A 26617-nucleotide genomic window follows, 5' to 3' on the forward strand; every position below is an offset into this window, starting at 1 on the left:
TGCGGTCTCGAATTTCATTGTGCATGTGAAAAAGCGGCAATTTCTTGGGTACATGCTCTACCTCAGCAAGTGGCCCTTGATAATCAAATGGTTGATCATCATGCACAGGTTCGTCACACTCGCTCTCAATGATCATGTTGTGCATGATCACACATGCGTTTATCACCTCCCACATCTTAGACTCAGACCAAATAAGAGCAGGGTACCTAACAATGATGAAACGCCGCTGAAGCACCCCCAAAGCACGCTCAACATCCTTGCGTGCTGCTTCCTGGCATGTTGCAAAATAAGCGTCCATCTCCGAAGATGGAGCCGGGATTGTCTTCACAAATGTAGCATATGTTGGATAGATATTATCAACTAGATAGTACTCCTTGATGTATGCGTGACCGTTTACCTCAAAGTTCACGGCAGGAGCTTGTCCCTCAGCTGAGTGCCGCAACACGTTGATATCATTGCTTGTTCCTGCCATGCCAAAAAGTGCATGCCAAATCTAAAGGTCATGGTCTGCCACCGCCTCAAGAATGACACTGCACTCACCAGTATGCCCCTTGTAGATCCTCTGCCAAGCAAAAGGGCAATTTTTCCAGCTCCAATGCATACAGTCAATGTTTCTGAGCATCCCACGAAATCCTCTTGCTGCATTTTTTGCAGGATCCGAGCTGTATCATCTGCCCTTGGTGCTCTCAAATAGTCTTCAGCAAACACCGCTATGATGACTCAGCAAAACTTGTAGAGAGTCTCTGTACATGTCGACTCCGCCATCCGTAGGTAGTTATTGGCTGTATCTGAAGGAGCTCCGTATGCAAGACATCGCATTGCAGTCGTGCACTTCTGAATTAAGGTGAAACCCCACAAACCTGTGCAATCTTGCTTGGCCATGAAGTAGTCGTCGTACTCGGTGGCGGCGTAGACAATCTTCAAGAACAGCTCGTTGTTCATCCTAAACCAGCACCGAAATTCCTTCGGTGAACAGCTTGACGATGCCGGCTGATGTTCTTCCTCTTGCCTGGCTTTGAGCCGCCGCGCCGAGGCACATCGAAGAAAGGCTGGCGAACGGGCAACATACTCGTCAGAATTAGCTGCTGCTGTTGCCGCCGGACAACCTCAGCGTTATGCTCCTCCGTGAACATGTGCACCATCATCTCATCGTCGCTGTCCATCGCGGCAATCCGACGAACACCTTGCGGGCGGGGCGGTTTTGCCACGGTGGTGGCGAGCTTTGTTCCGGGCGAAACAGCGGCCGCCGGTCGAGGGGGTGGTGGCCGTGTCGATGGACGGCGGTTCCTGGACAAGCGGCGGTGTCTATTGTAAGCAGGGGCGCGGCGGCGACGACGACGGTGGTGATCTAGAGGGGTGGGAGTCGGCTCGGCGTGGGTAGGAGGTGGGGAAAGCGGTGCGTCTGGCTGCCAGGCGGAGCCCATGCTCGTTCTCTAACGTGCCGCGAGGCACCGGTGCGTCCGATCCGCGCCCTCTACGAAGGGGCCGGCACGGGGTTGCCGACGATTCTATTGAGTTCGAAAACTAGCCGGCGCTTTTTAGAACGCACTGGTGCAAGCCCAAAATCTACGTCGGCCTCCAAATCGCTATCGAGACTGGAGACGTAGGTGGAGATGCTCTTAGCATAGTTCTCCCAAGTCGTGCCAAATTGCCAATATATTTTCTCTAGTGGTCGCTTCTACGCCCACCTGTGTTTCCGTGATTCAGGTTTAGCAACGCACCAAATCAGTACATTTGTGGTTACCATTACACCCGGCCCCGCAGGGATATAATGCAGGCGTCCTGATGGTTCTAGCGACTGTACATGTGTGGTTAGACTTACATCCGGACCCACAAAATCTTAATCTAAGCGTCTGCACGGTTGATTAGCGCAGCAAAATACGCAGGCGGTAGAACTGTGTGGCTACCGTTAGCTCGATCGACGAGGCCCCACCGGACAGCGAGCTGCCGGCTAGCACCACCCGCATGTTTACGGACACGCGGTAGGAAACCGTATCGCCCGATCGAGCACGATTCACGGCGCGCTCACTTTTAAATTCGGCTTTCTCTGACCACCGTGGCACAGACAAAGTCCAACTCTGAACGTCTCAATAACTGACAGATGGGGTCTGCATGGCAGTCCGGAACTTGGCAGCTGAGCTTAAATACACACCCTCCCCGCCTCCTCCTCTCATCAGTACCAGTCCCAGCCTCCTCGTCGGCGTCGTCTCCTACACAGCTACACTACACGAAAGAAACCAACTCGCTGCCGAAGAATCCATAAGGCCCAGAGAGGAGGCACACTAGCGTTCGCGGGAAGATGGGATCCGAGGCGGACGCGCCGGAGCTGAACGGCCCTCTCCTCGCCGGCGCGACGGCGGAGGAGGCGGTGCCGCCGTGGCGGGAGCAGCTGACGGTGCGGGGGATAGTGGTGAGCGCCATCCTCGGGGTGCTCTTCTGCCTCATCACGCACAGGCTCAACCTCACGGTGGGGATCATCCCCTCCCTCAACGTCGCCGCGGGCCTGCTCGGCTACTTCCTCGTGCGGACCTGGACGGCGGCGCTCGCAAGGTTCGGCATCGTCTCCAAGCCATTCACCAGGCAGGAGAATACCGTCATCCAGACCTGCGTCGTCGCCTGCTACGGCATCGCATTCAGCGGTATGTGTGTGCTCCCGTTCATGCTAAGTGCGTTCCCTGAGTTGGGAGAGTGCACGTACTGAATGCTAAGTTTTACTTCTGAATTCTGATCCACCCCTTCTTATCGAGCCCACATTATCAACTAATAATTCTGTTCACGCAGGTGGCTTCGGATCGTACATGCTTGCAATGGATCAGAAAACTTATGAGCTTATCGGGGCTGATTATCCTGGTAACAGGTCAGAGGATGTTAAGAATCCTTCACTGGGTTGGATGATCGGCTTCATGTTTGTTGTTAGCTTCCTCGGTCTGTTTAGTCTTGTTGCGCTGCGCAAGGTACCCACTCATATCCTGAAACCAGGCATATGTTACGTATGTTTTTGTCTTCTTGCTCTTCCTCGATCGGTCTGTTTAGTCTTGTTAGTCTTTTTTTTTTGCATGAATTTAGTAAACTTAACGTATGTTTTTGTGTTTGCTAGGTCATGGTAATTGATTACAAGCTCACCTATCCCACTGGAACTGCCACCGCAATGTTGATAAATAGCTTCCACACTACTAGTGGAGCCGAGCTAGCGGAGTAAGAAAGATATCAGAATTTTCCTTAATTTATACTCATAGTGCAGTGTACATCACTTGTTGGTCTATTATACTCCCTCCGTTTCGAAAAAAAGCTTTCTAACTTTGCCTAGATACGAAGGTATATAGACATGGCGCTTTTTTCTTGTATAGAACATCAATAGCTGTCACAATAGTACCGTGAAGTTGCAAGTAGTTAGGGGATATGCCAGCCTATTTCGATTGAACTGTAGTGAGGAAATGAATTTGTGCTATAGGTAACTTCATCATACTTTGTGTTTGTAATGCTCAAACAGAAACAGCCGGTCATACGATTTTATTGATCTATTTACGAAAGTTGAATTCTATTGGAGCAACAATAGGCATCTCGCTCTAATAAGCTTATCAATTCTTGGGAAAGGTGTGTGCAATGAAATGTTTAATTAGTGCAGTATGGTGGGTCTGAAGATAGAAAATACCATTTTCATCTGTTTGTACAGTAGTCATGCAGCATATACTTGTTAAACTGCTGGGCAATTTTTTAAGTTTCTTGAGTCTTAACGCTACCAATTTTTGTTTCATGGTTGCAGGAAACAAGTTGGCTGTCTTGGCAAGTACTTAAGCATTAGTTTTATCTGGAACTTGTTTAAGTGGTTCTTCAGTGGTGCTGGGGATTCTTGTGGCTTCGATAATTTCCCTTCTCTAGGGCTTGCAGCATTTAAGAACACGTATGTTTTCTTCAATTAGTTTTTGTTGTTCGTTCAATGTAAACGAATCTGAGCGAATACATTTTAGTTTTGAGGGTTGAAAGAAACTTGCCTTCCTTGTCCTCTTAGGGCTCTAAGATGCTTTCACCATGTCTCTCGTGTGCCAGATACAATTTTTGTCATATGAAATTACTCATCTTTCAAAATGGATCATCCACTAAATGCTCACCAAAGTTTTTTACCTGTTCCATTTTGTAGGTTTTATTTTGACTTCAGTCCAACCTATATTGGATGTGGTCTTATATGCTCACACATTGTTAACTGCTCTACACTTCTTGGAGCCATTATATCTTGGGGTTTTCTTTGGCCATATATAACCTCGAAAGCTGGTGAGTGGTATCCAGCTGACCTGGGAAGCAACGATTTCAAAGGACTCTATGGATACAAGGTATGGCGATCGAAGATTTTATTTTTTACTGATAGGAAATAACTTCCTCTCTATAATAATGCACTAGACCATGAATCATAATGCTTGGTAAAACAATGTTGCTTGCTTCCTCTCTATAATAAATTAGCCAAGTATATCTGTAGTCAACATGACAGATTTACCAGTCTCTTACAATTTTATGTTTAACAAAAACTAAGTGGTCTCTACCCGCTTTCCAGGTTTTCATACCTGTATCTGTGATACTCGGTGATGGTATCTATAACATCATTAAGATCATTTATGCTACTACCAAGGAAATAGTGAATGCACGATCAAAGCAAGGAAGACTCCCTCTTGTCTGGGTTCAGGATGGTAATGTTCTTACTGTATGGTGTTGACCTACCAATATATCAGAAATCATGCATCTCATCTTGTTTCCTTTTCTGTTATTGCAGAGGATGGAAGTTCTAAATTATCATCCGAGGAAAAACTTCTGAATGAGGTATTTGTAAAAGACAGCATCCCTCCCTGGTTGGCAGGATCTGGTTATGTCGGCCTTGCAGCAATATCAACTGCGACTGTACCAATGATGTTCCCACAACTCAAGTGGTACCTTGTCCTCTCTGCCTATGTTGTTGCTCCCCTACTCGCTTTCTGCAACTCTTATGGCACTGGCCTGACAGATTGGAACCTTGCATCCACATATGGAAAGATTGGCCTTTTCATTTTTGCCTCATGGGTTAGCCAGCATGGCGGTGTGATCGCCGGCTTAGCAGCTTGTGGTGTTATGATGTCCATCGTATCCACAGCTGCTGATCTCATGCAGGACTTCAAGACTGGCTACCTGACCCTCTCTTCGCCAAGGTCCATGTTTGTATCACAGTTGATTGGGACTGCCCTTGGTTGCGTCATTGCTCCTCTCACATTTTGGCTTTACTGGACGGCCTTCGATATTGGCAATCCTGATGGCATGTTCAAAGCTCCATACGCGGTCATCTTCCGCGAGATGTCAATCCTGGGTGTCGAAGGATTCTCAGCGCTGCCCCAGCACTGCCTAGCAATCTGCACTTTCTTCTTTTTTGCAGCCATAGCAATCAACCTCCTGAAGGATGTCACTCCAGACAGCGTGTCCAAATTCGTCCCGCTCCCAATGGCCATGGCTATTCCCTTCTACATCGGAGCATATTTTGCGATCGACATGTTCGTCGGGACGGTCATCTTATTTGTCTGGGAGAGGGTGAATCGCAAGGAGTCTGAGGACTTTGCAGGCGCGGTTGCTTCTGGTTTGATCTGTGGTGACGGGATCTGGAGTGTCCCTTCTGCGATACTGTCCATCATGAGGATCGACCCACCGATGTGCATGTACTTCAAGCCATCTGTTGCATACGGCTTAATATAGAGTGAGATTGTTCTTTCTTACTGGGGCGCACAAATAGAAAAGTATTTCGCTGTGTACATATTTTACACAATTGTAAATTACACTGCGGCAAAACAGCAGAATGCAACTATTTGCATTCTGTTAATATATCTTATCCCCCTCTGATTTCTTCCGTTTCAGTGTTGCTGATGCTGCACTTGACATCCGGATCTTTGTTTTGCTTGCTTGGACTTTGTGTTCAACGACACGCTCTATGGGAACGATTGGTCAACATGGTTAGCTCGTTTAGTTGTTTGTGTCGACAGAAAATCGATCGCCAATCATTTCTTTGCATCCGAATTTAAAGGAAATTTTTATCCACCAAACTTTTTTTTTTGGATAATTCTTCTCGTGGCGTGACATGGGTATGCCTAATTGATCCTACGGCTTGTGTCACCATGGTTCGTATTTTGGAGAAGCCTATAATAATGAAAGTCGAAGTCCACAAGATAAAGCTTGTCGAATAAGAAAAGACCCACTAAGGGCTTGTTTGGTACTAGAGTTTTAGTGGGGATTAGCGTGGATAATCCGGTCCAAACTTCAAATCCCCACTTATCCCCAATACATGTTTGATGCTAGAGTATGAGCGAGTTTAATCCCACTTATCCTCACTTTTCCACAAAATTTTAGTGTAATTTTTTCAATCCTCAATACTCTACCCCTACCTAGTGGATTGGGGATAAAGTTTTGTGGGGATTGGATGACAGCAGAGGTTCACCCAATACTCTAGAGTATTATCCCCACTAATCCCCACTAAAACACTGGTACCAAATAAGACCTAAAGGAGGGAACATACCTCTAGTTAGGCAGAAAACATATGTAAATTGGCTTAGATTAGACTATGAGACCTAGCCTCTATATAAAGGCTAGGAGGAGCTAGCGGAGAGGGATCACATCATTGATGTAAACCCTCGCATATTCTAATTTATGATGCTTTAGCCTCATAATCAATTGTCGGATAGCCTTGTTTGTCTGGCCAATCGACGAAACCACCAACGCACCATATTTCCCCGAAACCCAAAATTCATAACCATGGACATTGCCGAGGTCACCCCTCGTCCTGGTGTGTCAAACAATTTTTATGCTACGTAGCACTCTCCTCAGCTTCCACTCTACGGCCTTGTTTGGTTCTAGTGTTTTAGTGGGAATTAGTGGGGATAATACTCTAGAGTATTGGGTGAATCTCTGTCACCCAATCCCCACAAAAACCCATCCTCAGTCCACTAGGTAGGGGTAGAGTATTGGAGATTGAAAAAATTTCACAAAAATTTGGGAAAAAGTAGGGATAAGTGAGAATTAAACTCGCTCATACTCTAGCACCAAACATGTATTGGGAATAAGTGGGGATTTGAAGTTTGGAGCGGATTATCCCCGCTAATCCCCACTAAAATCTAGTACCAAACAAACTCTACAGGTCCATTAAACCTATCTGCTTCATCTAAGAAAAACATAATCAGCTTGGAGAAAAAAGTACTCCATTTTGACATAATACCAAAAACTCATGTTTTTGAGGTTTTCTATATATATATATATATATATATATATATATATATATATATATATATATATATATATATATATATATATATATAGGTAAATTAATCGGTGCTCCTAGGTGCCCGGGCACCCAACGTAGATACGCGTATTTTGTTTTGTAGTACACATACTCGAGGGTATACATACCTAAGTTACACATACCTAAGGTATACATACCTAAGATATACATACTCAAGTGATACATACCTAAGATATTGCATACATAAGGTGTACGTACACTGATACGTGTATATATATATTAGGTATGTGTAACTTGCATGTGTGTATGTTAAGTATGTAAATGTTAGGTATGTGTAACTTGTATGTGTATATGTTAGGTATGTAACCTTAGGTATGTGTAATTTAGACACGTACACTCCAGGTATGTACGAAATACACGTTTGGTGCCCATGCTCCTAGGTGCCCCATTTGAGCTTCCTATATATATATATATATATATATATATATATATATATATATATATATATATATATATATATATTTGCAAATAGAATATGCACATATACACGGTAGGAGAAAGGATTAAGGCACAAGTGGTATGTTCCCAATTGGTACATACGAGAGTCATGAGGGTTCCATCCTCTTCCCAGCAACACCATCGGTCCGCTTCGTCTCCGGTGGTGTTGGAGTCTTAGAGGTGTGACGGACCATGGTCTCTTGCTAGCGGGAGAGTTTTCGTTCTTTGTTAGGTTGTTTTCAGTCTCTTCTTTGGAATGATGAAGCGACGGCTACATCCTGAAATCAGAATAAGGTTCTTCCCGCTCTATCATCGCTTTGGTGGTGCGTCTTGCATCGACGAAGAGTGCATGGAGTCATGTGCCCAGCGGATCTCCTAGGATCCGATCGCTTTTCATGTGGTTTCAGGTCAGACTCTTCCGATGTACATGTCGTTGCTTAGTAGACGGTACCTCGGAGGAGGGATCCTCACGAGGGGGAAAAGAAGTAGGGGCCATAGGGCGGAGTGTCCTCGGGACGGTGGTACGCGAATTACCCAGCTTCGGAACACCTGCACGGAGACATGGCCTACTGCTGCTTGTCTGGAATTATTTGGGCGCTTGCGCGTTGTTACAATGAGTTGTGGTTGTGCCTCTAGGGCTCCCGGGATCCGGCTTATATAGGCGCACAGATCTAGGGTTTACATGGAGAGTCCTATCCGGATTACAGGTTGCCTAACTACGGTACAATGTCTTGCCGTGTACGTCAAGGATCCGCCTTCCATCTACGTCGTACTGGATCCGGGTCCCTCATGGGCCTTCACGGATCCGGCTTCCTCCGAAGGTCGGTTAGGATCCGGCTTCCTGATCCTGGGCTGGACTTCATCCTTCATGATCAACAGCAACTGGGCCGCCCGATGGGCCACATGCCACATCACCGCCTATGGTCCACCCGGGCTTGCCGGATCTAGGCACTGTCGATGGTACACCCATGAAGTATACCCACAATAGTAGCCCCCAGAGTTCTCCGAGATTCACCTCTTGTTTCCGCCTTGCTAAATCCTTATAGGTTCCGACAATCTTGGTAACATGGGGAAACTTGAAGAACTCCAACTTCGTATTTCTTTTCTTTTTCCAACTCTTAGTCGGAAAATGCCTTTATCCCGTGGGACTTCATCCATCGACATCATCTTTACAACGCGTCTCCGGATTACTTCCCTGCAGAGATAACGGCCTTCAATTTTGAATTCTTACCCGGAACCTCGAAGGGTTCAAACGGTTCCGCCAATCTTGGCGCCATTTTCGGGCGATTCGAGCGGTAACTTATCCTTAGCCGTTTTTACCACTTAGGGTTTTTGACACGTGTCAGCCATCCAACGGCGCACCGCTTGCGTTCCGACCACAGGATGCGGAGCACGAATCTGTTACCTCGGGCCTATAAATATCCGCCGTTCAACCCTAATTCACCCATTCGCCCCCTTTTCACTTCTCTACATAGCGCCGCCTCCGAGCTCTTCCTCCGCCGCACCGGAACCCACCGGAATTTCGCCATAATTTCGCCGGAGTCGTCTCGCCGCCGCGAACTATTCTTCGTGTTCTTAAGTTCGGCGAGCCACCGCAGCAAAACCTCGCCGCCGGCCATTCCGACCACCGCGGAAGCCATTCCGGTAAGTCTTCAAACCTTTAGCTTCTCGCCGTAGCTGGTAGGGATGAACAGGGTAGTGTGACATTGGATCCGACTAAGTTTGAACCATATCGCATTTTCTTTGTAGATGTCGTCTTCTACTCCGCCTCCCTCGTCTGAGCCGATTATGGCGACTCCAATCTCCTCCGCCCCTCCTCCCCTCGTCCCAGTTCGTCTGGAGCCTCAAAAGGACTCCGGCAAGAACATCGAGGGATCATCAGCTAACCCGGAGAACCATGGGCGCTGAACAGATGGAGAAGAAGGTGGAGGAAGCCGCCGCCAAAAAATCAAAGGCTCGTGCGCGGGACAGCGAAGCCAAAGGGATATGGTGGCCCTGCTTCACCACGGAGACCGAACTCCGCAACCTCGAGGCGGAAGGTTTCCTGAAACCCGGATCCTGGCGTGCGATCCTAGGCGCCCTGAGTCCGGCTCCCGAAGCCGGAGAGTGGGTGGTGACCAAGGCGCTCGTTGAGCGCGGCTTCTCTCTTCCGCCCAGCGACTTCTTCTCAGAGATCCTGAAGGCATATGAGCTTCAACCGCACCACATTTCTCCGAACAGCATCTTGGCCATCAGCAACCACGTAACGCTGTGTGAAGGCCACCTCCGCATAGCCCCGGAGCTCTCCCTCTTTCAATATTTCTTCTCCATCAAGAAGGAGAAAGTCTCACAGACTTCCACGCTGGCCACCTGTGGTGGCGTCACCTTCAAGCTCCGCCCTGGGCGCATGTACTCGCACACCGACCGTCATGAGTCCGTGCGGTACTGGTCCGGAAACTTCTTCTACTTGAAGGACGTTTCTGATCCGGCTTCCCCAAGGATGCTGCCAGATTTCAAGGACGACCCCCCCCAGCGAGACTCCGGCCTGGACTCAATGTCCCCATCTCTCCGAGTCACCCCAATTGACTTGGGCAGTTAGGCGGATCTGCAAGCTGACATACGAGGGCTTGTCAGGGAAGGACCTTACCATGTCCTGGTTCACTAAGCGGATCCAGCCCCTACAACATCGGGACCGCCTGCTGTTCCAGTACACGGGGCGCGAAGATATTATGCGCGCCTCGAAGGACAATCTTTCCGCCGACGCCTTGGACAAGTGCCTCCGGGTGCTGATCAATATTCCGCGCGACCTGAAGATCCATGTGTGTAATATGGATATTCACACTAACGGCTCCGAGACCGCGGTATGTTTATTTGACTCAACTGTTGATTCCTTTTCAGTTTTTTGCTAAATTTGTCTAAGTGTTTGCTGGGTGACTTAGCTCGAGGCCCTCGAGGAAAGCGATCTCGGAACTCTCCTCCGAGTTCCTCACGCGGGTCACACCGACCCGGAGGTCGCGTCCGACGCGGAGATTCCCGAGGCTCCGCGACCCTCCAAGAGGAAAAGAGGTGCTTCCTCCGGCACAGCTGCTAAACGCGCCCCTGAAGTGCTTAGCACCGCGGATACCCGGAAAGCAGAGGCGGAAAAGAAGCGCCTCAAGCTCATCGATACCTGCAACCGAGCTCAACCCAACATCCACCAGTTTTTCATGTCTTCCGGGTAAGTGCTTGACTTCCGCCTGAAAATTCTTTTGCCACTGTAAATCAGCATAAGCTAAATGTTATGCCTCCTCTATTTCGCAACAAAAGCTCCGGAAGCCAGCCCCCCAAGAACTCCAAGAAGAGAGCTAAGCCATCTCCGGCCTCTGTGCCTGTTACACCGGAAGTGGAGGTTCCGCCCAAGGCCTCCTCATGTACCAAGCCGGATCCCAAGAATGTCATCAATATTGATGATCTCCCGGAGGACCAACTGCCGAATCCGGCAAAGGCGATTCCGGCAAGGGCGCATCCTCGCCAGCACCTCCGCCTGAACAGCCTACTGTTACCTCAACTGAAGCTCCGGCTGACGAAGTTGAGAAGAAGTTATCCTTAAGTCGTGCCACTGGTACGCCCCAGATTCACCCTCATCTCTTTCCGATTCTGCAAAAGGTTCCCCTTTCACAGCGCCACGCGGAGATCTCCGCCATGATGGAGAAAGTGTGGGGACCTGCGAACACGGAAGAGGAGGAGCTGAACAAACTTGAGAGTGGTCTCAAGGTTTTCTTCGCCAAGCACAAGAATGTGCGTCAGGTAACACCAGCCCCCAGGCATTGCCGCATTGGTTAATGCATTTTTCCGAGTAACATGTATGAGCCAATGTCTTGAACTGTAGATTTTAGCGGAAAATCAAAATTTTCACACACTAAGGATTTTAACGTCACGTCCAGCCCCCGGAATTTTGAATTTCCGTCTAACTTTGAACTGCCTCTCAGACCACGCGGAAGCTGCACGAAGACTTGCGCATCCATGTGCTGGAGCAGAAGAAAGAAATTGAACTGCTTCAAACAAGGGACGCGGAGAGTCAAAAGGCCATTGCGATCCTGGAGACCCGCCTCAAGGGTTACGAAGGTAATAACTCCGACTGAGCCCCCAGGTTCTGCAATGTAACTATATTAACTGTGTTGTTGTACTTCGGACTTCCAGAAGAAATTGCCAAGCGCCCCTCCATCGACACCCTTTCCGCCAAGGTCGAGGTTCTAGAGGCTGAAAATGAGTCTCTCAAGAACTTCCTGAAGCAATCCTCCGAGGAAGATGCCAAGAAGAAAAAGGAACTCTTGGAGAAGCATGCCCAAGAACTGGCGGATCTTGCTGAGAAACTCAAGAAGAGCCAGCAGAGAGTCCAGACCTTGGCGTCAAAGAACAAGAGTTATGAGGCGGAGGCGGCGGCTATTGACAAGCTGATTTTCTGTAAGGACCTTTGTTGTGTTTTGACTCCGGCTTCCTCAAACTTTGCTTCTGTCCACGGAAGAAACTAATGATTCATTTTGCAGCGAGTCTTGGCTTTGAATGGACAAAAGATTCTACCCTCAAAAGGACTGAAGCGTATGAGGAGGCGCATAATTCCATTGATAACCTCTTCGAGGCATGTCGTGGGGTCGCCAAATCGCTGTCCTTGAAGAGAGCCGGAACCGCGGTGGTGGACACCATGACTAAGCTGATAAAGCAGGTGTCAGAGCTCATCAAGGACTGGCAGGAGTGGTCCGCCCGCGGAGTTGCTTCCCTCGTGTTCGCGACGTGCAAAGCGCACTTCCCAACCATGAACTTTGCAGATGTTGCGCGCGGAGCACCCAAGGGCACCAACATGAGGACCCTTCTCGCGGAGACCCAAGGGTATGAACGGCTATTTGTCGGACGAGTTAACCACTCGTTCTGGTACAACAAGCACGATCTTCCCGAAGGTTTCATTGACGCGGAGGATGAAGATGAAGAAGAAGGTGCCGAAGAGGGCGATGAGGAAGGCTCCGGGTCAAGCGCTGGTCATGACGAGGAAGGCTCCGGCGATGACTCTGGCGATGGCTCAGCCTACGTTGCATCTGATGAGGATCAATCCTCCGAATGAACCCTGTAGAACATTGGAACAAATGTATCATTTTGGCCCAGAGTGGGTTTGTAAGATAACTTAAATTCTTAAGTAGCTAGGAACAAAACACTCGTGCGTGGGCGGAAAAAATTTATCCTGCTATTCATTTTTATTTGCATGTTTCGTTTATTGAAAGAAAGTGCTGGTTTTTTATGTTTTCCGGCTTGCTCACTTGACCTTCCACGAGCCGGAGGACCTCTAGCCGGAGAAACTCGCCAGCGGCGACGAAGCCCAATGGCGATCCGTCAATAACCGCGGAAACAAGCCCCTAGCGTAGGTGCCGGAAGTCACTACCAGGAATCCATGAGTTCGCAACAAAAAACATTTCCGCCAGAAAACTTAAGCTCACGTCCTAAAGGACGATTTTGAAAATCACAACTTTCATACACGCCTAGGCGGAAAGATCCAGCTCTGCGGTTTTAGTCGGAAAACGCACATGATCCAAAAATGAACAAGTAAAGGAGGTAAAAGACTCGAAGAGTGAACTATTACAAAGTATGTAATGCGAAATTTGCTAAGTGTGGAAAGGACGTAGCTGTGCTATGTTCCATGGACGGTCTGTTTCATCGTAAATGTCATCCGGATCCTCGCGTTTGCGTTTCCGGTACCAGTTGTCAGGTCTATCCTTTAGTTCCCGGAAATCAACAAGGTAGTATGATCCGTTGTGTAGCACTTTGCTGATGACAAAAGGTCCTTCCTGTGGAGTTTGCAACTTATGATCTTTCACCTGGCGAAGGCGGAGGACTAAGTCTCCGACCATGAACGAGCGGTTCCGAACTCGACGGTTATGGTAGCGTCGGAGTTTCTGCTGGTAGATGGTGGAGCGTTGGTCGGCTAAGTTCCGAGCTTCTTCGATCAGGTCCACGGATAGCTGTCGAGCCTCATCAGCAGTTTCTTCATCGTAGGCGGAAACTCGCGGCGAATCATAGATAATGTCAGTGGGGAGCACAGCTTCGGATTCGTATACCAGGAAGAACAGAGTAAATCCGGTTGATCTGTTAGGGGTTGTTCGTAAACTCCACAGGACAGAGTCCAACTCATCAGCCCAAGCTCCGGCTGCGCATCGCAGTGGTTCTTCAAGGCGAGGTTTTATTCCAGCTAGTATAAGGCCATTGGCTCGTTCGACCTGACCGTTGGATTGTGGGTGAGCCACAGATGCAAGGTCAAGCCGGATCCCAACGTCATTGCAATAATCCTTGAGTTCTCCTTGTGCGAAATTTGTGCCACTGTTTGTGATTATGCTGTGTGGGATGCCGAATCTCGTCACGAGGCTACATATAAATTTTAGTGCCGTAGCACCATCGGCTTTTCTCACTTGCTTTGCCTCGATCCACTTACTGAACTTGTCAATAGCGACCAAGAGGTATTCATGACCGCCAGGAGAAGATTTCTTCAGTTTACCAACCATATCAAGCCCCCAGACCGCAAACGGCCAGGTGATAGGGATGATCTTCAACTCTTGGGCTGGAGCGTTTGGTTGGGTAGCATAGTACTGGCATCCTCGGCAAGTTTTCACCAGCTTCTCAGCATCTTCTTTAGCTGTGAGCCAGTAGAATCCTAACCGAAAAGCTTTTGCAACGAGAGACCTGGGGGCGGCATGATGCCCGCAATCCCCTGCGTGGATCTCTCTGAGGATTTCAATGCCATCTTGATTGGAGACGCATTTAAGAAACACCCCGTTTGCACTTCGTTTCTAGAGCTGTCCATCAACAATTGTGTAGGATCTTGCTCGTCTGATGATCTGTCGTGCGAGGACTTCGTCCTCCGGCAACTTTTGATCGATGAGGTAATCCAAGAACGGCTGAGTCCAGGCCGGAATGATTGCCATCACTTCCTTTGCCGGAGATACTGCCAGATCTGGATTCTCCGGGTTTGCGCCCTTTACTGAGGGTATCCATAGATGCTCAAGGAAAATGCCAGGCGGAATTGGCTTCCTGCCGGATCCGAGCTTGGACAGCATATCTGCCGCTGTGTTATCGTCTCTCCTGACGTACTTGAATTCATATCCGAGGAAGCACTTGGCGATCTCGTCAACTTCGTCTCTGTAAGCCGCCATGACGGAGTTTCTGGCATTCCAGGTTCCGGCTACTTGTTGTGCCACCAAGTCGGAATCTCCGCAGCATATGATGTGCTTGATCCCAATCTCCTTAGCGATGCGCAGTCCGTGTAGTAGAGCCTCGTATTCCGCCATATTGTTTGTAGCTTCGAAGTGAATCTACAGAACGTACTGCAGTTCTTCTCCGGTAGGGGACTTCAGGGTGACTCCGGCTTCTGAGCCTTGATGCTGCTTGGATCCGTCGAAGTGCATGACCCATGTTTCTGGTTCCGGCTCCAGATTTGCATCCGGAGCCTCTGTCCAATCTGCAACGAAATCTGCCAAGACCTGGGATTTGACCGCAGTCCTGGCTTTGTAATTGATGTAGAAGGCGGATAATTCAATGCCCCACTTTGTTGTGCGTCCTGTCGCGTCAGCGTTGTTGAGAATCGTCGACAGCGGAGCCTTGCTCACAACTGTTACCGGGTGTTCTTGGAAGTAATGTCTCAGCTTCCTGCTGCCTAGGAACACGCCATAGGCTAGCTTCTGAAAGTGAGGGTATCTTTGCTTGGAGTCCGTCAGTACCTCGCTAATGTAATAGACTGGTCTTTGGACATCATACTCGTGACCTTCTTCCTTTCGTTCCACCACGATGACGAGACTGATGACTCTGTTGGTAGCTGCCAGGTAAAGGAGCATGGGCTCAGACTCTACTGGAGCCGCCAATATAGGTGGTGAGGAGAGTATGTTCTTCAATCCCTGAAGTGCTTTGTCTGTACCTCGTCCTAGACAAATTTGTCTGTTTTCTTCAGCAGCTTGTATAGAGGTAGGGCCTTCTCGCCAAGACGGCTAACAAATCTACTGATTGCTGCAACACAACCAGTTAATTGTTGCACATCTTTGAGACAAGTTGGCCTCTTGATGTTCAGGATAGCCTTGATTTTTTCCGGGTTAACTTCAATGCCCCTGTGGGAAACAATGAAGCCAAGGAGTTTTCCGGCTGGCACGCCAAAGACGCACTTCAACGGATTTAACATCATCTTGTACCGTCAGAGATTTTCGAAGGTTTCCTTGAGGTCGCTGATCAAGTCGGATCCCTTTCGGGTCATGACCGCGATGTCGTCGACGTAAGCGTGCACGTTCCGACCGATTTGGTCCTTCAGGCACCGCTGCATCGTACGCTGATATGTGGCACCTGCGTTTTTCAAGCCAAAAGGCATAGTAACATAGCAGTAAGTGCCAAAGGGTGTGATGAACGAGGTCGCCTTTTGGTCAGACTTCTTCGTCTGGATCTGATGATACCCGGAATATGCGTCAAGAAAACACAGAAGTTCCGTCCCTGCCATCGAATCAATGACTTGGTCAATGCACGGCAAGGGGAACGGATCCTTCGGACAATGCTTATTCAAGCCGGAGTAATCGATGCACATTCTTAGTATTTCAGAATTCTTTTTGGGTACAAGGACGGGGTTTGCGACCCACTCAGTATGGATAACTTCTACTACAAAACCTGCCTCTAGTAACTTTGCTAATTCCATTCCTATGGCGCGGCGCTTCTTATCTCCAAAGCGTCGCATAGCTTGCTTCACTGGTTTTGCACCCGGATTTATGTTGAGGTAGTGCTCGGCGAGTTCCCTTGGTACTCCGGACATGTCAGAAGGTTGCCATGTGAAGATATCCATGTTAGCTCTGAGGAACTCGACGAGCGCGCTTTCCTATTTGGGGGTCCATGTTGGCTCCGACTGAAACCTGCTTGGAGCTGTCGCCTACTATGAGGTCGTGCTTCTTGGTTTCTATCGCGGCCTTGAACGAGTTCTTCTGTTCGGAGATCTGCTTCTTGGTGGTCTGCATCTCAGTCGGATCCACCGCGGCTCTGTAGCCTTGCAGCTCCTCTCCAGATATGATGGATTCTGCAAAGGCGGCCTCGCCCTCCTCGCAGTCTCTAGCTTTCTTGTAGTCTCCGGATACGGTGATCATACCGTTAGGACCCAGAATCTTGAGCTTGTTATAGATGTAGCATGCCCTGGCGTGGAACTTGTGGTAGGTGGGCCTGCCGAAGATTACATGGTAGGAGCTCTTGAAGGGCACCACTTCAAATGTGATCATCTCTTCGCGGTAATTGTTAACATCGCGGAAGGCCACAGGAAGTTTGATGCTGCCTAGGGAGTTTGCCTTTTTACCCGGAACCACACCATGAAACTCAGTGGTGCTGTGCTTGAGCTGTTCCCTGGTAAGGTTCATCCTCTCCAGAGTCTCCAGGTACATGATGTTCAAGCTAGCTCCGCCATCCATAAGGCACTTGGAGAAGTCAAACCCATCAATGCGAGGACTTACAACCAGAGCGTAGCATTCTTTTGGGATGACAGCGGGGTGATCCGACCTGTCAAAGGTGCAGGCTTTCTCCGACCACTTGACATACTGCAGCACAGCCGAAACTGTGGCGTTCAAGAGCCGGAGCGCCGATTTCTTGGCACGGACTGTTGGGGTTCCGAGGAAGGTGTGGTAAGCTCCAACACTCTTTTTCCCGAAGGGGTTGGACTTGTTAGCTGCGGAACCCTCTTTGGGATCCGGCGAAGCGTCATCTTCGTCCATTGCCTCGGAACTGTCCTCGTCTTTGTCCTTGTTCTTGCCCTTGCCTCCTTTGCCACGAGGGCGGTGCTTCCGGGCTCGCTTGTATCCTGCCTCCGGGTCGTTTTTTAAGTCGTTGACCCACTTGTAGTTGCGATTGGTGTGAGTGGATTTGCCCGTAGCCGGATCTAGGTGAGCCAGGCACGACATATCTCTGTACTCCTCGTATGTCTGGGGAGCGCGGAATCCGGCAGCGGTGACCTCGTCAGCGCACTGTTGGCCCCTGCCGGCTCCGCCACCACGTCCGCGGCCTCTTCCGCCTCCGGGACCTCCGCGTTAACGTCATGGCGACCATGTCGGATCCTACGCCTTTCTGGTCTTCAGAGGGGTTCTTCCGCTTGTTGTTGTTGCTGACGCCATTGTCACGGTTTTTCTTCTGTTGGTGCAGGGGTATGGCTGTGGCTGCGAGATCTCAGCCTGCGTCGTCATCGGCGGCAGTGTGATCGCTGGCGATGTTAATCATCTCATCTAGTGTGAGTTTGTTTGCGTTCACCAGGCAGGTAAGCTTGTGTCGCAGCAGCCCTCCTCGCTGCAGGCCACCAATGAAGGCATGCATAGATGTGCGGTTATCTACGTGCTCACACTCGTTTCTGGTTGCCAACCATCGGGGGAGGAAACTTCTGGATGTTTCACCCTTCTTCTGGATGCAGGCCTGAAGATCGCTTGTGGTGGCCGGTCTCTTGTAGGTGCCCCTGAAGTGGTTGTCGAAAGCCTTCTTCAGGTAAAACCAGCAAAAGATGGTATTCTCCTCGAGGTCGCTGAGCCAAACATGAGCTGGACCAATAAGGTACAACTGGAGCATGCGGCAAGCTATGTTGGGGGTTCCTCCAGCGAAGGTTACTGCATTGTAGTAATCCTCGATCCAGGTGTCCGGCCTCTCGCTGCCATCATAGTGCTTCAGGTTTCCGGGTAGCTTGAGGTTCAAGCTTCTTGGCTTTGGTTCCTCTCGGATCATCCGGCAAAAGCACTTTGGGACGATGTAGTCGGATCTGTACTCATTGAGTCGCTCCCGTGCGTCGCGGGGACCGCCGCCAGGGGTTTTTGAGCGGGAACGAGACCTCCGGCCTCCGCCTCCGCCGCCACCTCCGCCTCCACTGGGTGGTGGCGAGGGAGTTCTGCGAGGGGGCCTGTGAGATTTTCTGCTTCCGCCCTCAGATTCCCGGCGTTCTTCTCGCGGCTGGCTCCAGCTTCGGTGGCTCCCTTCCTCTTGGTGGCGGTCGCCTCCGTCGTTCCGGCTCCTGCGGGGCTCAGGCGTGCGTTCTTCGTTCCGGCTTCTTCTAGGCTCGGGTTCGTGGCCTTCTGGCCGGTTCCTGCGAGGTTCAGGCTCGCGGTCTTGGTTCCGGCTCCTGCGTGGCTCCGGCGTGCGCTCCCTGCTCCTGTTCCTTGGCGGCGGCATTGTGTCGCGGATGTTGATTCCACCGGGCCCATGGGGCCTGGTGTTTCCGGCAGGACTGCGTCGACGAGGGGGCGGCGGAGGGCGCGGAGTCCGGTTTGGTGGTGGCGATGGGTTTTGATGTTTGTCTTTGCCAGCGTACATTGGGCCCTTACCCTTTGCTGGGTCTCTTGGAGTTGAATCCGAAGGCACCGGGATCGGGTTCAGATGTTCTCTGGCTTGTCTCCTGCGCTCCGTGGATCCGGTGCGTGATTCACCATCGCCTTGTTGATTTCCGAGGGCCTCCTTCTGCGCGGTGGACAAACAGTGATCCAGGTTGGATTCCAACCTGCGCGAAGTGTCTGCCTTGCTCTGCTGCTGCATCGCTGAAGCAACGAGCTTGCGGACATAGTTGATATCAATCTCGTCGTCCTTCTTTTTCAGGAGCTCTGCAGCCTTCTTCATGTTATCCTTTGGGGTTGCGAGCGGCTGCTGCTCTGCAAGTGTTGCGAAGGTGATCCTGCGGGGAGGGATGGCTTCTCGAACGATTCTATCAGCCTCCGCCTGTGCATAGATCATTTTCACCTCCCACTCTTTCCTCATCTGCTTGATGTGTGTTAGTGATTTGGTGATTTCGCGATCCTTCTTTTCAAAGTGATCCATCAAGTTTGCAGCTTCTTTTCTCTCCTCCAATATCGCAGCTGCGGTATTGGCGAACTTCTTGGCGGTGGCCAGCATCTCCTTTCTCGTGGCCTCTAAAGCCTCTGGATCTGCGGCGTCGCCAGGAGTTATGGGTTTGTTGAGGACATCAGACTGCGCAACTAAATCCATGCGTGCTTGCGCGACTATCTCTTCTGGGGACAAGACGTCCTGGTGCGGTCGTTCCCGGTCTAACGGAGATCCTGCATTGGACGGTCCTGGGTCGGAGGAGGTGTTTTCATCTTCCCGTTCCTGCTGATCCAGCGGTGCCACGGTTGTGAGAATCTGCATAGGCTGGGCGAAATCTACGTCGGGTTGCTCACCACCTCCAAGTTCTTCGAGCTTACAGTTGAACTCTTCCGTGTTCATGGAAGAGGCATCGTCAGCGATTTCCTCGATCTCGAGTTCCTTCGTCAAGCGATTGTATTCTTCTGTGCCTATTGAGGAGGCATCGTCGGAAGTTGGGCTTAAGTTGCCGAGGATTGATTCCTCAGGATCTCCAGCCTCCTCTTGACCCGGAGCGTCACTGTCTCCGACAGCCTCCTGCTGATCCGGAGCGTCGCTGTTTCCGGGTGCCTCCACCTGCATGGGATCGGCTCCGTCCTCGAGAGGGGCGGCCCCTGCGGTATGGGCTAAGAAGTGCACGAAGTGACACCTATGCTTCTCTAACACCTGGGAGACCCAGGCGGATCTGCATTGGTCTTCCACCGTTGTCTCCTGCTCAGGGGCGGATTGGGTGGGTTTTGATTTTTTCAGATCTAAGGCGGAATCTTCCTTAGGAAGTTCCTGCGACTCAGATCGGATTTTCGCGACTGTGTCCAGCTCGGCGGCGGTCGCGTCAGCGTTACTTACCAGAGCGTTCCCGTCGGAATCGATGGTTTCGCCGATGAAGATGTGGATGCCGCCGATTGGGACGATGGAGAGCTTGACGGGGTTGGTCCTAGCCGGAATCTAGAACTCGTCCGGAGGGACGATCGGAAGACTTCCGGCGTAAAGAACACGCCCCACAGCGATCGTGTCGTTGTAGCTTCCCATGGCGGAACCCTCCCGGTTCCGGCCTCCAGACGCCTCAGGCCCCACGGTGGGCGCCAACTGTCGTTTCTTAGTAGACGGTACCTCGGAGGAGGGATCCTCACGAGGGGGAGAAGAAGTAGGGGCCATAGGGCGGAGTGTCCTCGGGACGGTGGTACGCGAATTACCCAGCTTCGGAACACCTGCACGGAGACAGGGCCTACTGCTGCTTGTCTAGAATTATCTGGGCGCTTGCGCGTTGTTACAATGAGTTGTGGTTGTGCCTCTAGGGCTCCCGGGATCCGGCTTATATATGCGCACGGATCTAGGGTTTACGTGGAGAGTCCTAGCCGGATTACAGTTTGCCTAACTACGGTACAATGTATTGCCGTGTACGTCAAGGATCCGCCTTCCATCTACGTCGTACTGGATCCGGGTCCCTCATGGGCCTTCACGGATCCGGCTTCCTCCGAAGGTCGGTTAGGATCCGGCTTCCTGATCCTGGGCTGGACTTCATCCTTCATGATCAACAGCAACTGGGCCGCCCGATGGGCCACATGCCACATCACCGCCTATAGGCCACCCGGGCTTGCCGGATCTAGGCACTGTCGATGGTACACCCATGAAGTATACCCACAACAGTACGGTTGGCATTGGTCCTTCGGGGTCTTAGCACGACGACTTCCCTTTTTCTACTACAATAAACTCTACTACGATAAGCTTTGCGCGGCTCCGCTGATGGAGGAGCGAGGATGGCAGCGCGCCTTCGGCTCGCGTCAGTTTCTGTAGTCGTCACTAGGTGGTCCAAAGACCTACTTGTAATACTTTTTGATTTTTTATACTTCTATTAATAATTATTAATAAATTGGTGAAATTTTCGCAAAAAAGAATTAAGCTAGAAAACCCCCACACGCCTTCCCTCACCTCCTCCCGCGCGGGCGACCAATGCGCAAACCCTAGTAGCCACCCCTCGTCGATCCCTCTCCCTCCCGCCGTCTAGCAAAGCCTCTTTGGTGCTGGCGGCGAGATTTCCTCTCCCCAACACGTGGGCGGCTGTGCAGGTAGTCGTGGCAGGAGGCGGTGCTCCAGGTGGTGGCAGACTCAATCGGTGGCCTGGAGCATGGCTGCTCCAGGTGGCACAACTCGGGGAGGTGGGTCATTGCGTCCCAGTGCTGCACCATCCTCCCTCCGCCCCTTCCTCTGCACATTGTCATACTGATCCCCCACGCATCTATCTCACGGATATTCTTTCTGCTTGGAACGGCTCCTCGTGCTGCTCATCGATGCAGACGCCGCCCTCGACAAGGAGCATACACATCCCGTAATTTTGCGGCACCGCGTGTGCGTTAATTCGGCCAAATGCTAACCATTTCTTCTCAGATGCCTCCCATTTTTAAATTTGGTCAACATCTTCTCTATCATACATTCTCTTGGTCCGATGATATTTCGTCCATCACACAAGCCTAGCTACACAGTGTTCTTGTTACACAATGCACATGCACGCACTTGACACAAGAAATTCCAATGTTGCTCCAAGACCCACCCGGTGAGTGCACACCCTTTATAGCTGAACTTGTCTATACTCCCGATGAGTAGCCAGTCACACCATGTCGATCAAACCCCGGGTGGGTGGCAGGCTACAATTGCAAACATTACGATGTTGTTTAGTGGCCCACTCTTTAGTATACACATCCACCTTGTTGAGATTGGCTGGTGAAAGGCTTTACTTCACCATTGAACCTTCTTGATAGGCATGTTAACTAGGGTAGCAAGTGTCACTCCGTAGTTTTTGACCAGGACATGACATTTTCCCACTTGATATTGTACTTATAGTTTCCTTGCTTTTGAAACATCAGGAGTGCCGAACAAAATACATGACATGAATCCCAAGAACTCGTGATATAAGGCAATGCAGTAGACCACTTCTTTTTTTAGATAAAAGGCACTCAAGTGCCCGACTTTGAATTAACAAAGCCCCGAACGGCGAGAACGATACAAAGTGCTGAACCCAGCTTACATAACGACACCACACACCCACACAAACTACCAAAGAAGATACGACCGGAAGCGCGACCAACAAGCTCAGCCAAAGCGCCTACAAGACTCGGAGAAGAGCTGGAGTCTACAGTGTCGGGCCGGAGCTCACCCGAGAGCGAGCCATTTTCACGCGCGCCTCAACAACACTCCTCCGTCGCAGGAACGCCACCGGAAGCCGACCACCACCGGGGACCAAGACGCGTTGCTCACAAACCGAGAAGCAGCACCAAGGGAGCTCGACGAGGGAAGGGCACGGAGAAAGCCTTGCCGAAGATCGCCGAAGAATCACCCCCGTCACAACCTTCGGAGAGCCTCGTGCTGTGGGCTCCAAGACGGTGTCTTCAAGAAGAGCACGACACCGGAGTGCCGCCACCGCCCGATCCGAGGATCTTGGGTTTTCACCCGGAGGAAGAAGAGGGACGGAGATTGGCCTCACGGCGCCTTCAGCAAGGGAACGCCGTCCGCGGACGCCGCCACCGTGGCCCGAAGGCAAAGGTTTCCCTTTGGCAAAATCACCGCCATCTACACCCCACAGCATTCAACTCGCCGACTACCACGCCGCCCTCACGGCCGTGGTCTCGGCCAGCACCAGAGTCATTGGCTCGCCCGCCGACCAACATGACTCCCACCTTCCAGGGCCGCCGCCCCGGCGTCCCAGCCCAGAGAACAGCCGAACAGAGAGCAACGCTGCGAGAGCACTACACGCCGACGCAGGAACTCGACCACGACCACTGCGCCACCACCTCTGCAGGGGCAAGATCCACGACCAGAGCAGCAACCTACAGCCCCCATGGCTGTCAGGTGCCCTCCAACTCTGGAGCAACGGACGGGGGCTCGATTGGGCCCGGGGCCCCTGCCCCGGCCCGCACGAGGACGGCCAGATCTGGAGCCGCCATGCCAACCGCCGCCACAGGGAACATCCGCGCCGCCGGCTCGTCGCAGCGTCGTCTCCGGCCAAGCCCAGCCGCATCAGGCCCCGCAATCCCTGCCCTCGGCCAAGATGCCTCGAGGACGCGCCGCCCGCCGCCGCCCCACGCGGAGGAACCGCTGAAGCTGCCACGAGCACGCCCAAGGACCACCGCGAAGCCGCCACGCCGCCGGGGAACGGCCGCGCCGCCGCGCCCTACGCCAGCGCTGCGCCCTCGCCGACCGCGCCAGCCCGCGCCGCCGCCACCGCGCGAGGGGGAGAGAAGGCCCCGCCGCCGCCGGCGCCGCACAGGCTTCGCCCGGCGACGCCCTCGGGCGGCGGCGAGGGGGAGGGGAGGAGCGCTGGGGGCGAGAGGAGCTGCGCCGCCGGGAGCTCCCAGGCCGCTCGCGGGAGCGGCTCAGGAGCTAGGAGTAGACCACTTCTCAGTATCATGGATAACTCATGCTATGAAATTTCACAATGAGAGAAAGATGTTATTCCGTAATATAAGTCAAGCGAATTGATCCGCTACTATCCAAACATCAGCCAAAGATACTCCCTCTCTCTCTCTAAATATAAGATGCCCTAGCAGTTCAATTCAAACTGATAAATCGTCTTGTATTTAGTAACAGTTTATACACGCAAGGCTGCAAGTACTGTGACGAGAGCCTCGCTCTCCATCTCAATCAAGATGCGCCGGCAACGAGTATCCACATCTACCGGTCAATTGAAGACATAGGTAGAACCCCTGGAGAAGCAACCCAACCCCTGAAGTTCTACACCTTTCGTGCCCACCATTATGTTGAATACACGGGCATGAGCCGCTGTAATTTGTACAATAACGTACAACATGTTGCCTTTTCTGTCAAACTCTGTTTTGTACTTTTGAGCAAGATGAACATGTAAATCGTGGCGGGCATGCTAGTGAGACGCGCCAAGGGATCGAGACGATGAAAAGGAACGGACGATTCGGCTGTGAGGTTCTGTAAGCATAGTGGATGGGGAGGTCTATGCCTGAAAGTTGTGGCTAGCTTTGGTCATTGATTTTTTTTTTCGGAAATGGCAGCATCGCCTCAACCTCTGCATCGCACATCTTTCTTCTATTGAAAAGCAAGTATCAAATATCCTAGCTTTGGTCACCGATGCAAATTAAATTCACATCTCGTGTAATACAATGCAAATGGGTAAGTACAAAGTACAAACATGTACTTTTCACCAGATACACCCCTCGCGTGTCGCACCCAAGCTCTCCCCCACCGCTGCCGGCCCAGTCGCTGAAGGTGGTCTAGCGGCGGGGGGGGGGGGGGAGGGGGAGGTTTGCCTAGGATAGCCGCCATGGACGCTAGGGTGGAGATGGTGGACGCGTCGTTGTGCAGCAATCTGGTTGGTGTCCCTGATCGGGGAGGTGGTGGAGGCCTCTCTCGGCGGTGCTGATCGGCGGTGGAGGTACATGGCCGAGCCGGGTGGTGGTGGAAACCCTGCATCTTGATCTGGGTGTCTCCCGTGCCACCTTCATGGTCCTATTCGCTGCGTGCTGGGTGGCGTGGGGGCTGGCTACACGGATTCAATAAAGGGGCGGTCATAGGATCCCTCTCACGCCATGGCGAAGATCTGCATGTTACCCGTGTTCATTGATCTGGCCGAGTGTTGAGTTCTGGAAGGCTCGCCGGTGAACTCCAAATGGACGACATGTCTGGAGTTTGCCAGATAGGATGGTGTTCGATCGCACGCAACCATTCTTTTTCTATCCGTTTGGTTTTAGAGGGAGCGATGCGAAGCTCTGCAGTCTGTTGCCACCATGGGACATGTCTTTAGTTTGAGGTGAAGTTATTATTGAAGGCATTGTTTTGTCAGCGTGGACGTTTTCCTGGGTAAAAACCTATGATTTAGGATCAAGACGATGATGAAGCTGTTGCGTTGTTTTCTTCTTGGAGGCGTCGCTTTTGGAGAAGATGGATTTTTGGTGCCGTCCTGGTGGTGTTTGGCCGCACCTACAAGGAATAGATCACTGTAGCGGGACTTTTTTTAATGTAATTCTTCTTTCTTTTTTGGCTATCTGCATCTGTATTGCCATTAGGGCCCTGCCTTGTTGCATATGCTCGGTGTAATTGGTATCTTGACGGTACTAGTATATTTTCTTTATCGAAAAAATGTTGCATATCCTAATTAGTGTTACATATTAAGTTAAGTAGAAAAATAATAGCTGATGTGAAAAAAATGAAAGGATGACCAGAAAGAACATGTTAGAGCCGGTCAACCCACTAAATAAAAGGGAAAGCACCACCGAAATAGGGGGCACCTACGGAAAGCAATCTCACATCTACAGTAAAATTGCTAACGCGTCAACACACGATTGGAGGAAAAGGAGACATCTACAGAACCCAAAACGTTATGGTAACATCAGATGATGTTTTTTAATAAAGAGAATATATTAATATCAGCCAATTACACCCAGCCTCTGCAGCAACGCAATGTCCTAATAACATTACGGATGCACACAACTAAAAAAGAGAAAAAGAAAACTAAGAAATAAAAGTCCCGTTTCAGCATCCCAGCCTTTGCAACAATAATATATCCACCATCAAGACAACACCTAAAATTCAGACTCTTCAAAAGAATGAAGGGAACAGTGCACTAGCTGTGTCGTCGCCCGATCAAAGATCTTAGGTTTTTACCCTGAAGATGGTCTCCGCTCTCAAAACAATGCCTTCAACAAGGACATTGTCAGGCACAACCAGTTAAGACCAGATCTTGAGCTTTCACCCTGAAAGGTAAGACTCCAAACTTCACAAGTGCTGCCTCCCTCACTTTCATACCATTGTTGGAAAGCCCAGAACACCAAGCAAGCCCCTCAACAGCGCAAAGACTTGAACCTCCATTAGCTAGTCCTCCAAATCTGGCCTTCATGATATTCTCTTCTTCTGACTTCACCATGGATCAGCTGTCACTTGGTGTCAACACAGAAAAGAGCTTCGCGCAGCATCCTCCAAAACCAAACGATGGGAATAAAAGCATGGATGCGCACGGCCGAATACCACCGATCCAGCAAACTCCAGGCAATAAAAGCACTGTTGATAAGGGGTGGCCCGATCATC

General features: G+C 50.8%; 1 protein-coding gene across 1 annotated transcript; it reads left to right on the plus strand.

Annotated features, from left to right (window-relative positions):
- Nucleotides 1-2299: 2299 nt before the first annotated feature.
- LOC124669941 (probable metal-nicotianamine transporter YSL6) lies at nucleotides 2300-5724 on the plus strand. The gene is made up of 7 exons (XM_047206473.1): nucleotides 2300-2639; nucleotides 2782-2954; nucleotides 3098-3195; nucleotides 3764-3901; nucleotides 4139-4328; nucleotides 4547-4679; nucleotides 4763-5724. Exons 1-7 carry the CDS (start codon nucleotides 2300-2302, stop codon nucleotides 5704-5706), a joined length of 2016 nt encoding a protein of 671 aa, XP_047062429.1. The 3' UTR covers nucleotides 5707-5724.
- The last annotated feature ends 20893 nt before the right edge of the window (nucleotides 5725-26617 follow it).

The sequence above is a fragment of the Lolium rigidum genome, chromosome 7, assembly GCF_022539505.1.
Source record: "Lolium rigidum isolate FL_2022 chromosome 7, APGP_CSIRO_Lrig_0.1, whole genome shotgun sequence".
Lineage (NCBI taxonomy): Eukaryota > Viridiplantae > Streptophyta > Magnoliopsida > Poales > Poaceae > Lolium > Lolium rigidum.